Source organism: Triturus cristatus, chromosome 3_2 (genome assembly GCF_964204655.1).
Source record: "Triturus cristatus chromosome 3_2, aTriCri1.1, whole genome shotgun sequence".
NCBI classification, from domain to species: domain Eukaryota; kingdom Metazoa; phylum Chordata; class Amphibia; order Caudata; family Salamandridae; genus Triturus; species Triturus cristatus.
In genome coordinates, this window is record NC_140584.1 from 990,583,611 (window position 1) to 990,596,375 (window position 12,765).

At 44.7% G+C, this 12,765-nt stretch overlaps 1 protein-coding gene across 1 annotated transcript in view; it reads right to left on the bottom strand.

Moving 5' to 3' along the window:
• LOC146858950 (ras GTPase-activating protein 4-like) overlaps nucleotides 1-12,765 on the bottom strand; it is a 436,965-nt gene that overhangs the window by 112,734 nt on the left and 311,466 nt on the right. The window contains exon 8 of the mRNA XM_085649601.1: nucleotides 6,364-6,455. Within this exon, the coding sequence (XP_085505727.1) occupies nucleotides 6,364-6,455 (92 nt within the window). The remainder of the gene's footprint in view (nucleotides 1-6,363; nucleotides 6,456-12,765) is intronic.

The window sequence follows — 12,765 nt, forward strand, 5'->3', positions numbered from 1 at the left end:
ACAACAAGCGTGCTCCCCTGAACCGATCCGTTATTTAGGAATCTATGTATCAAACCGATATGCGGATCTTTATAAGCTAAACTATGAAGCTACATTGAGTAAGATCAAAGATTTATTGGGTAAATGGGGCTTCCTCCCTCTTTCCTTGATAGGTCGGGTTGCCCTGATCAAGATGTCAGTACTACCCTTATTAATTTTTCTTTTTTCCAATGTCCCGATTAAAGTTAGCGCAGCATATTTTAGAGAATTGGATAAACTTTTTCGCCAGTTTATTTGGAATAAAAAAGCTTCAAGAGTAAAACTATCTATTTTGCAGCTAGATACATGTTGGGTTGGGTTGGCACTTCCCCATATTCGAACTTATTATGAGGCAGCATTTATGGATATTCTAGTTGGTCTGCTTGATAATAGGGGGTCTTTGGATGTTTTTTTTATGAGGAAAATGGCTGATGCAGCAGGGACTCAGCTTCCGGTGTTTTTAAAAACAGCAAAATTGCCTAAAAAAGTAAGATATAAGACGCTACAAGAATTCTCTTCTAGACTTCGGTTGTTTTTTTTGCAAAACGCAAAATCGACGGGATTTGAATATTTGGGGTTGTCAGAGGCTAGAAGTTTGGGCCTTTTTATTCATAGTAGTCATATTAAACTTTGGGAGTTAAAAGGTTTTAAAGAGTTAGGTCATTTTCTGTTAGGAGGCAGATGCATGACCTGGGAGGAGGTGCAGCCCAGATGTGGCACGCAGAATAGGCTCCTTTTTGTTTTGTTTCCTTCAGGTTAGATCCTGGATAAATAAATATGCACCCTTAGGTAATACAGGCACCCCTTCAGTTCTTGCGTCCGTGTTCAGAATTAAATTGAGAGGCATAGGAAATTGGTATAGAGTTTTTCAAAATCAAGGGGAGCCTTTGATTGTTACTAATTTCTTAGAAAAAACAAAAAATGAATTGGCCTGCAATCTTTCAATTAGAGAATGGCAAGCGATTTCGCAGAATGGCAACAAGCTACTCAGGGCTGCCAACTTTAAAAGGATGGCTTTTCTGTCTCGATGGTCGGCCTATTATACACCACAGGCCCTCCATAAAATGTATACGGGTGTGGAAAATACCTGCTTTCGGTGTCAGCAAGCCGGTGAGGGCGGTTGGCTACATATTGCCTATACATGTCCTAGTTTGAGGCAGTTTGGGCTGGAATTATGTGCTGGGCTTAGCCGTACTATCGGAACCATTGTTCAACCAGAACCGGAGGCAGCATTATTTGGTTTATTAAAACAAAGATCAAATCAGGTGTTAACAAAAGGGGATGAAATGTTTATATCAATTTCCTTCTTGGTGGCACGTTCATTGATCTTGCAGAATTGGAAAACAATCAAGACCCCAACTCTTATTGAATGGTATAAAAAAATGAAATGTGTGAGAACCTTTGAAGAAGCATATGCCAAAAGGGTGGGAGCGATTAAGAAATTTGAGTTAATCTGGAAACTTTTTGATCAAATGGAAGGACATCTTCAGGGACAATTTGGTGTTGAATAATTATTTGGATTATGTTTATGATCAATAAGAAGGTCCAGGGGTAAGGATCATTTCTGATTTTCTTTTATGAATCATACTCCCGGGTCATCAATGGTATTTTCATTTCCTTTTCCACGAGAATGGGAGTATATATCTGCACTTGCATTTGCACTTTACTTGATCCTCTAAATTACACTGTCAAATTATATTTTTTTGACCTTAACTCTATTATTTTTGCATTTTTTAGTACTAGAGAAGGCTTGCACTTTAGTTTAGCTTCCTTTTTGGAGCACATATTTGTACTAGCGCTGGCATTTTGTCTAATTGTTTAAATTATGCTGTTCAATGATATTCTCAGGGTTCTGAGTTTAACTGCATCTGCACTTTAAGTACAAGAGTAGGATGAAGATGATTACTCCTCTACAATTTAAAATGATGTATTAATTATATCATAATATATATCGATGTTAAGGGGTGCTGACTTTAATGTATGTTGTTGTATTCTGCTCAATAAAAACAAATAAAATAAAAAAAAGATATTACTGACTTCGATATTAACAAAAATGATATTTCTTACCTTCATGTTAATATTCTGGTCACCGATATTCTTGATGTCGATATTCAGTCCCTTCGATAGTTCCAACTCAATATTTTTGTACTCCGAAAATAATAACTCGATATTATGTCTGTGCACCCAAAATACTAAATCAGAACCATTTCATAACACATTTTGCAATTCAGAAAACGTTTTTAAATTTGTAAAATGTGTTTGGCATGTTTGAAAAAGCTTTTTACCAGATGCAAATTCTCCGGTTTACTTAAATGGAGGGTCTGCAACTAGCAAAGGGTTTAGTAAATCTGGCTTATTGTGTTCCCATTGGGCTTTGCCAATAGGGCCATCTAGTAACCATTTTGTTAGACTGCATGTGCTACATGTCACTTAAGACCCAGTGTGAGCCCCTTCATGAGTTTACTTTGCTGGCACAATTACATTATAATTGCCGATTTGGGATTTCTGTTTTGCGAAAACTTGCTGCTTGGATGCCTTAGTCTCCCATTAAGAGTGTTATTCAGGAATCCCCTTTGCGACTTCTTCCTTTTCAATTTACTGCCATAGCTATTGGATTTACAGCTTTTTACTCACAAAGCAAGATATGCACATATTTTCTTTCTTAACGATGCAACCAAAATACTGGCCTCTTCTCAAAAGTCTTGACAATGCAATATTTGGCTGTGTATGCCTTTTACTGTCGCCCCTAACAAGACACGTCATCTCTTCTTTGACGGTACAGTTTAACCCTGATAATATGATCTAATCAGTAAAAGGTCCTACTCCCAGTTTCTAAGCTCAAGAGTTTACTTCATTAATTGATTGTGTCCTTAAGACAGCAGGGGCTAGCACACAGTAAACCTTCCAACCAGTGCTTGAAATGGAAATATAGAAGTGCAGATACTCACTTCTGCAGAGTACCTGTTCACTGAGAACAGCCGGTTTACAAATAAATGTACTACACACGTGCAGAGAAGCACAGGGACTCTCCCTTTCAAATTAAAGAAGTGCAGGCACTCGGTAACGGGCAGCACCTGCCCCTTTAAAGTACTCCTTTCACCTATCAACAAACACTTCCCACACAAAAAGCCAGACCCATAGACGTTGCCAATGGCCAATGCTTTTTTCACTTCTTTACTTGGTTTCGATTTTGGAACAGAGGAGCTCCACATTACACTATTCTGGGTCGCCGGCTGAGCCTACAATGAAGCCCATGGGTAGATTTAGGGCATTGATCGTCAAATATTTTTATGCTGAGGCCGGTCCTTTCTCAGTACAACAAACATTGTTGAGACCCTCCGAAGCTATACATGATCAAATGTTTTAACCGTGAACGTTGAATATTGTCGACATTGCACGCTAGAACTATTGCAGCGGTTGATCTAAAACCAAAGACATCTAACCACACAGGATTTACACCGGCCCTGCTCGCGCCCTCAACCGCAGATGCTGCTCCAGCACGTACATACACCGAACGGGTGCAGGGGCATTGCACACTTCTTTCCTGTACTGCTGGGCAGCAGCGCAAGCTTTTACCATATACAAACATGACCATCACAGGCAGCAGCATTTCAAGCTCACCTCACAGACATGTACAGCTTTGGCAGCAAATACTAAGCATGGGGGCAGAGTATGCTGCGGAGGCTTCCTGGTCTCAAAATTCCTGACCCTGTCAGTTTACGCTGACGAAAACGGCAGCAAAGGCGTACTCGGAGGTCTCCCTGACCCTAGCAGTGAGTGCTGCAAGAACTGTAGGGGCTGAAGCCTGATTGGGGCCTTGGGACAAGGGATAACTGCAGGAGACTTTTGTCCTACAGATTTCATCTGTCATCCCTCAGAGCCCTCATGTAGGCCACCAAACCTCTTTTACAGCTCTATTGGCTGCAGGTTGTCCATTCATCCTGCAGTCAGTCAGCCTCAGCCAGCGGTGGGCTTTATCTTCATAGGTAGATCATCCGCTGGCTCTCGGGAGCTCTTACCTTCACCTCACATAACCTCAGCTTGCCCTGGCATTACTCCAGCTGGCGCTCTCATTACATCAAACACAAGGAGATGATGGACAGAGCGCTGAAACATTCCAACACTCACCCCCAGTCACAGATCTGGGTTTGATCCATCATCATTCTTTAGCTCACTTTGCCACCCCAGTTCAGACACAGCTATATGCAAATCAGTCTTGACCCTGTGCCTCATGGGAACAGTCCAGCCCGAACTGCCAAGCCATGTCTTCCATGGACCAGAAACAAGCATCCTGGGACCAGTTTCGGGCTAACAGCTCCCTTCAGCCAGGCTAGCTTGAACCCAGTGGCAAAGTGAGCAAGGGACTCACGTCTGAGCATACCCTGCCAACTTATGGCGAACAAAGCGGTACAAAAGGGGGTGGTGATGGACGGAGCATCAGAACCAATCAAACACTCACACCCAGTCAACAGATCTGGGTTTGATCCATCACCGTTCTTTAGCCCACTCTGTCACCCCAGTTCAAACATGGCCATATGCAAATCAGTCTGACCCTGTGCCTCATGGGAACAGTCCAGCCCGAACTGCCAAGCCATGCCTTCCCTGGAACGGAAACAAGCTTCCTAGGACCGGTTTCTGGCATTTCAGCCGTCTTCAGCCAGGCTTGCATGAATCCAGTGGCAAAGTGAGCAAGGGACTCACGTCTGAGCATACCCTGCCAACTTATGGCGAACAAAGCGGTACAAAAGGGGGTGGTGATGGACGGAGCATAAGAACCAATCAAACACTCACACCCAGTCAACAGATCTGGGTTTGATCCATCACCGTTCTTTAGCCCACTCTGCCACCCCAGTTCAGACATGGCCATATGCAAATCAGTCTGACCCTGTACCTCATGGGAACAGTCCAGCCCGAACTGCCAAGCCATGCCTTCCCTGGACCGGAAACAAGCTTCCTAGGAGCGGTTTCGGGCTAACAGCCCTCTTCAGCCAGGCTAGCTTGAATCCAGTGGCAAACTGAGCTCGGGACCCACGTCTGGCGCTCTCATTACATCAGCCAGCCTGCACTGACCATCGTCTGCCCCTCAGAGATACTTAACCATTACTATAAACTCGTAAATTAGGCAACAGCGAACCATAAGTTAGACCTGAGGCACATTTAGAGACCAACTGCCAGATCTAAGAACTCCAAAGGCAGCCCTAGGAACATCCTCATGGACCATTTAGCTGGCACTCAGTCACCCTCAATGGACCTGCAGAGCCACTCCGCTGCTACTCAGAGGCCATCAATGCCTCTCCACTGGAGGCTCGCTTTAAACAACAGAGAACTTCAAATATCTCTCAGTCCTCCATGTCACCCTCGGTTGGTCCAAAGTAGAGTCAAGAGGCGCTTAGCAGGCCACAGAGCTCTTTACCTTACCCTCAGAGACATTCCATACAGACCCTCAGTTGGCACCTGGAGATAATCAGCCCCCCCCGACAGCCACCAATGTCGGTGAATGCTCCTCTATTGGCTCACAGACCCGGTCGACCAACCTTGACGAACACGTCAGTCTTCCCTCAGACCTGCTCATTTTCTCAATTTGCCTCTGCTGGCACTCAGACTCATCTCTAATCTGATAAAAATACACCTGGAAACCTCTAATTTAGGGTTTCCACATTAAACCTATACCACTCAGGAGATCGGGGTGTTTTCTGCATATGAACCCACCAACACTGCCGAGCTGCACGCGGCCCCTGTGGTCTCCTAGCAATAAGCTTGACATCAATAATATACAGCTCTACTGGATAACAGTTGCTTCAAAATTTAGAAATATAAGAAAACACTTTTTTTTGTTTCCCATGGTATCTTGAAATGAAAGCAAAACGTTTGTACGTTTTCCCCTTGTAATCGCTCTTTCTGTTATTTTAGGGTGTTGACATTAAGATCACATTCCTTTTGTATTTTGCTGACGTGTCCTTGTCATCCTTTTACCATTTTTGTTTAGTCACCAAGTTTTAGTACATTGTCCATTATTTATTTACACAGTTGATCGACACCTGGAGGCAGTGGCGGATGGAAGACAGAAACAAAAGTCTCCCCACTTTCCAGATGAGATGTGTGACTTCTCCCACCTACGCTCACAGGCTCGCAGCGCCTTTCATTTGTTTTTAATCTCTTTAATATCAGGACCTGTACTGCAGCAGCAAGAGTATGCTTCTTGCATATTTGTGGATCTTGCACCGCACTGACTTGGTCCAGCACACCCAAATAATTGCCGTTCGTGCCCCATAGTTAGAACACCGTGGATTAGGGAATGAGATATTCCTTTACCTTCAAGAATACAGTGAGTTAGTTTTGACTTACTCTTCCACATTTGGTTTCGATTTCTCTGGGCTCAGCCTAAACCATCCTTCCTCCTGTAGAATGGTTTGTAACTTGTGTATGTTAAACACCACCTGTAACAAAAAGGCACATTTATTAGCATATGTTTTCATTAAATATGGGGCATCATTTCTTATATCTGCATGGAACAGGTTCAAGAAGCCACTGTAAAATGGCACCATTCGCCAGTTATCTTCTCTTCTCAACCCTTTTAACATCTACCCAGTTCCACTTGAAAACGTTTTTGAGAGCCATAACTTCGGATGCCATTTACAAGTATGAAGATGATGCTTAAATTCACATAAAAGTTTCCAAGGATTCTGATACTTATTCAAAGGTCATGCAATGTCTTGAGACTGTACAAAATTGGATGCATTCAAAACGGTGTTTCTCACCTTATTCATGACCACAATACTTCTTCCTGGCCCAGGTGAACTACGTCCACGTTCAATAAAGTCACATTCGTCCATGGCCTCAACCCCAGTTCTCAAAAGGATGCCAACCTGAATGTTAAGGACTATACAGGCAATGGCAGCAAGGGACTCTTTGCCGCACCACTACATGTATTGAATGTAATAAATCACCAGGCTAATCAGTTAATCCCTGATAAATGCCACCTCTAAAGGCCAGCCACCGTCATTGATCTTTCATTAGTCCACATATATACCAAAGAAGAGACTCAAAATAACGGGAGATTTTCTAATAATAAGCACAATCAGTGTTGTGATTAATAACATAAATACAATCCGAGCGGTCTTTGTTCTTTTTTTATCTTGTGTTTCTTTTATTCATTCTTAGTCAAAAGACATGAACATTTCTGCACTGCAAACGTGTTTCGCCCACAATTCGGGCTTCTTTAGGGCACAGTAGGATTTGCGAGTTCCTGCAAGTGACAGGCAGCTTCTGATGTGTAATGTTCCACCTTGGTCTGGTCAAAATCTTGATTAATCGTACATGTTGTGTACAACTGCACCAACTCTACGCGTATGTCATGGCTGTACACAGCCTCAGATGCGAGGTACGACACAGATGCTTTTAAAAGTTGGACAATTGTTTGGAGCTATTGTAATCTTTTAATCCCGCCACACCATTCCATGGTGGTCTCCATTTTATAACTGTGGAGACCTATGCCAGCTGGCAGTTATTCTTGCATGCTGTTCACAGTAGCAGCCAGAGGGCCTGAAGCCTTATGAGGGCAATGTAGGAAGGGTGCATCTCACAGTACTTTCAGGGTCACCATCGCAAATGTGAAGACAAACTGGACAGCTGCCAGTTTACCCACACATTTCTAAAAGGTCCTCCCTCGCTCTTGGGCAAAAGGGGGGCTTATTTACATCACTCCCACCTTTGTAAAAACACAAGGATAGGGTAAAAATTCTACCTCAGCCCTTAATCAAGTGAAGGGAAGGCTAATGCACAAAAAACCTGCCACTGGGTAGTGTTGAAAGAGAGTAACAAAAACCCCCAAACCTCACACATTATTTTAATCTATACCGAAGTTCGCAAACATTGGGGGAGGGATAAATAAAGATGCCACCATCGCCCTTGGGCAAGATGGGTGTCCATCAATAATCCAACCTCTCTCACTTGGGTAATGCTACAGGATAATCCCCATTAACTCACCCTTTCCTAGCCACAGAACATGGCAGGCAGTAAAGGGGGGGTATGCCCTAATGCATCACACGCCGGTCAAGTTGATTGAAAAAAATAATATGCCCCCACCCTAGGGTTAGGTGGGCTACTATTGGTGACTGTGAGGTGCGGGGAAATAGTCAATACTAGCCCCCTCACATAGCATTTGCAATCAAAGTACAATTTTGCCCATGACATTTCATTATAAAATACGTGCAATTAAGTTGTAAATGTCTGTCTTATCTCCTAGTATTTTTTCAAACTCAACACTCAATAAATATTACAAGACATTTAAAAAAAATAAAAAAATATTGAGCTTGCCCTTGGCGAAGATGTGAGATGTAAATGATTCACCATCCGTCCTTAGGAAAGGTCCTGGGTTTAAGCCTCCTCACTATTGGCAAGATGGGAGGAAGAGCTCAAAATAACTTCACCTGCCCTACTCAATGCACACAAACCACACCACCCATTGGCAAGGTGCGGCAGCGCAACAATAATCCAACATCTTATTGCATCTGGACTAAGTAAGGGGGAAGGGCAATATATGGCCCATTCTTAGGCAAGGTTGGGGCACTAAATACCTCTCCATCCTAGTCCAAGACAGGGAAGGTGAAATACACAAACTCTTGAGCACAAAAAAATAATTGCCGAAAATATTTGCTTGTCTGAAGATCTCCTACATAAGGAAATGTCTTGCTAAATGAAACCAATGATAAGCCCATTACCCCCATCCCGCAGGCAAGTCAGGGGCTGGAAAGGCATGATATACCATTTTCCCTGGGCAAGGCAAGGGGCACAAATCACAAATACATCCTAGTCCTTATGGAAAGCAGATAAAAGCAAGAACATTCCTTGGGCAAGGCAGGAGGGGCAAACAAAGACCCCTGTGTGCCCTTGGGTAAGGGCGTTGTGGACACAAAAATCAACTCCTGGACTTTGCCAGCTGCCCTACTACCTCTTTGCAATAGAGACCAGGGTGCCTGGCCAGGAACCAGCTGTTCTGGTCCTGCTTTGCACACACTATGCTGCAACCAAACAAGGGCCAAGGCAGGTGATAACTGCCGAGAAGCCCTGATCTGAATTGTATATAAGTGAGTAGGACAGGGCAACACATGCTCATGTCAGCTTTCAGCTGCACTGGAAAGCCTCTCATCTCAACCATTACATGAGCTGTACATATTAAAAACACAATAAAATTCCCTGAGGTAGCTTAAGTCCAAGGGAAGGTTTGGTTTACATGTGTTTTAGTAGTGACAACAATACAACACCTAAAAAACCTGAAATTCACAAGTTATGGTAATACTTTAAATTTAGATCTCACCTCCAATATCATCACTCAACCTTAAGTCTCACCCCCCTCGCTGTACACACTGTTTCTAATATAAGACTTCTTTCCACAAACAGAATATTCCATTACGTATTGTACAATATCATGAATCGAACATGTTTGTCAGGGTGGGAGTTAAGGTTCAACGAGGATGGCGATGAGTAAGAGCTATACTTAAGTTAGTACCTTAAATCCCACTCCTGCTGTTTGTGAAGGGGAAAATTAGGTGCGAATGAGAGACTGAATAAGTATGTGAATAGTGTCAATTCATGTTAGATATAATTTTTGACATTTCACATTATGTAATGTATGGGAGGTGTGGAAATATGTCTAATGCAGCCTAAGGCAGGGTGCAAGATAAGGGTCAGGAACTACTATAACTTATGTATTTCAGTTTTTTTTAGGTTTTGTGCAGTAGTCACTTTTACACGCCTGCCAGCCATAACCCTAGAAGTGTAGATTTGCTGAAAATATGATCTATAATAAGCCATCAGATTGCTGTCGCCATCACTTGCCACAAAGGCACACCATGCACAAAAATACAACACAGCACATTAGAAAAACATTAATAATACATTCAACAAAGCACATATATGGCATTTCAGCCCTCAACATGAGGTTAGCAGATATTCCAATTCAGGTGAAAATGGGGATTTTTCCCCGATTTGAGATTACAAGTTTTGCATAATTCCGCAGCCTTAGGTTTTTACTTAACTCAGTATATGCTTGCTAAAAGTAGTCGGAATTCCTTTTGGCAAAGTGCCTGAAGAGACCAGTATACAAAAAACACTATCTTCAATGTGTTCCCCATTCTAAGCATAAAAGTCATAATAGTGGGGTAATACCACACCCGGTAATTCCTATACTCTACGGAATAAGTCATTTAGGGGCACATGCATCAACCAAACCAAAAGCGATTCCTTAATAGCGAGAAATAAGGAATCGTTATTAAGGAATCGCTATTGAGCATGCATCAACAGATTCGGTAAATTTTTGCGATTCCTTAAAAATCGCTATATTTACCGAATAATCAATAGCGGGGCATGCAAACTCCGATTAGCTATTTGCGAGTTCGGTAATACCGAATTAGCAATTAGCGAATTCGGTATTAGCGAAATCGCAATTGACCTCGTCGCTCCGGGAACGTGCAGATGACATCACCAACCAGGAAATACTGCAGCCCCACCCTCATTGCCTCGACAGAGGAGCAAACAGGAGCTGTGAGTGAAGCCTGCCTGTGCAGAGTGAAGCCACACCGACTGTTTAAAACCCAAAACCTATTCAACATGGAGAAGGAAGTGCCATCCAGCGCTGAGTCAGCACGCAAGCGCAAGTTCTCTGACAGGGAACTGGAGTACCTTATAGAGGGAGTCAGCAGCAAGCACGATCGCCTTTTCGGTAAGCTGTCCCTCAAGGTGCCTGAGCAGGAGAAGCGGCGCATATGGCTGCGCATCCGGGAGAGGGTGAATGCAGTTGGTGTAACGCCCGCAGCATCGACGACCTCAAGAAAAGGTGGTACGACCTGCGGAAGTGTGCCAAGGAGAGGATTGCGGAGAGGCTCCGGGAGGCGAGCAAGACCGGAGGCGGACCTTCAACAGTACAATCCAACACTGCCCTGGAGGACCTGGTGGAAGGGACGATCGAGCGGGAAGCAGTCGTGGGAGTGACCCAGATGGACACGTCCGGCGCAGCCACAAGTGCTCAAGGTAAGATGCATGCCTGTGCCCATACCCTGCATAGCGTAAATCCATTCCCATGCCCCCAGCAGGACCTGAGTGTGTATGCAGCTTTGGGCCACACAGTTTTACTCTTAACACTAGTGCATCATGGGAGTTGTAGTCTAGTCAGCCCAGTGTGCATGTACAGGCGTAAATACAATTACGGATCACCACATCAGTTGAACAGGGATGTAGACTGTTTATTTAGTGGATCACAGAGGGACATGTACGTGTACAACACTACGGAGGTGTAACTATCCCACTAACCATGCACTGTTTCACACACAGATACATCTCCTGGGGAATCGGACGACAGCGGCCAGCTGATCATATCTGAGACACCGGTGGATTCCGACATGGAGACAGCGCAAGATGCGCATCCATCACCTCCACCTGCCACCCCACCAGCACCACCAGCACCAGCACCACCAGCACCAGCACCACCAGCACCAGCACCATCCACACCAGCTGCAGCAACACCAGCCACTAAAGCGCAGAGGCGCAGGTCCCAAGTAGCGCCCTTGCAGGTGATGGAAACACCCTCCACACAATTGGGACAAAGTCTGCGCACCATCACACCGCCTGCTGCACCACCTGGACGCGCCAGACTCCAACAGCGGCGCAGGGCTCGGCCAAGTTCTGTCTCCTCAGGCGACCTTGATCTCCCACACACTTCTGCCATCGAGGAGAGGATGCTACGTGTACAGCGCCTGCAGGGACGACACATGGCAACAATTAGCTCGAATATCTTGCGCCTTGCTCGGGAAATGCGTGCCATGAGTGCGGCGGTTAGGGACATGTCCACTGTGGTGGCAGAGGGCAATGGGCACCTCAGGGAGGACATCCAAGAGCTCACCCGTGCCATGAGGGAGGGCCATGAGTGCGAGAGGAGGAGGCACCGTCAGCAGTTGTTGCGGTCCGCGGCCTCTACAAAGGCCATCACACGTCTCAGCAACAGCACCGCAGTGTTGGCATTTATTTTATTTATTTATTTATTTTAGTGTTTTATAGAGCGCGAACATGACCCATGAGGGTATCAGAGCGCTTTACATGGTTAACAGGAAAAAAAAAACATCATAGAGAAACAGTGCAAACAGTAAAGTATCAAAAGCAAAGAAATATAGCATAAAGGGGGGGGATGAGGTAGCATGGGGGCAAAGGGAGCACACATGAGAGCTAAAATTCAAGCTAGGGTTGGCAGAGACCGTGGCCCCCTTGGGTCTCGATGGAGTCCGGTTATAGGGTTGCGGAAGGCGCAATAGTCATGGAATCAGGCAGCAAGTCATATCTGCTGAGAGGAGGACTTAGTACAGGAATTTACCCATGAGGAAGGTTTTGGCTTCCTTCTTGAAGCGAGCAAGAGTGGGGATTCTTCTGATAGCGGGCGGGAAGGAGTTCCAAATTCTTGGTGCTGCCCCGGTGAATGCCCTATTGTAGGTTCTTTTTTTACGAAAGTGGGCGGGTCGGAGCAGGAGACTGTTAGTGGATCGAGATTTCCTGTTTCCTCCCGATAGCACCAGCTTCTGTGAAAGGTATGCAGGGGAGTTTGCGTATAAGGCCTTGTGTGTAATGCACGCCAGTTTCAGCTGTATTCTGGCCTCTAGAGGGAGCCAGTTTAGGGCTTTCAGATGTGGAGAGATGTGGTCGAATTTCCTGGTGCCGGTGAGTAGTCTGGCAGCCGCGTTGAGACAGGCTTTTAGCGGTGCC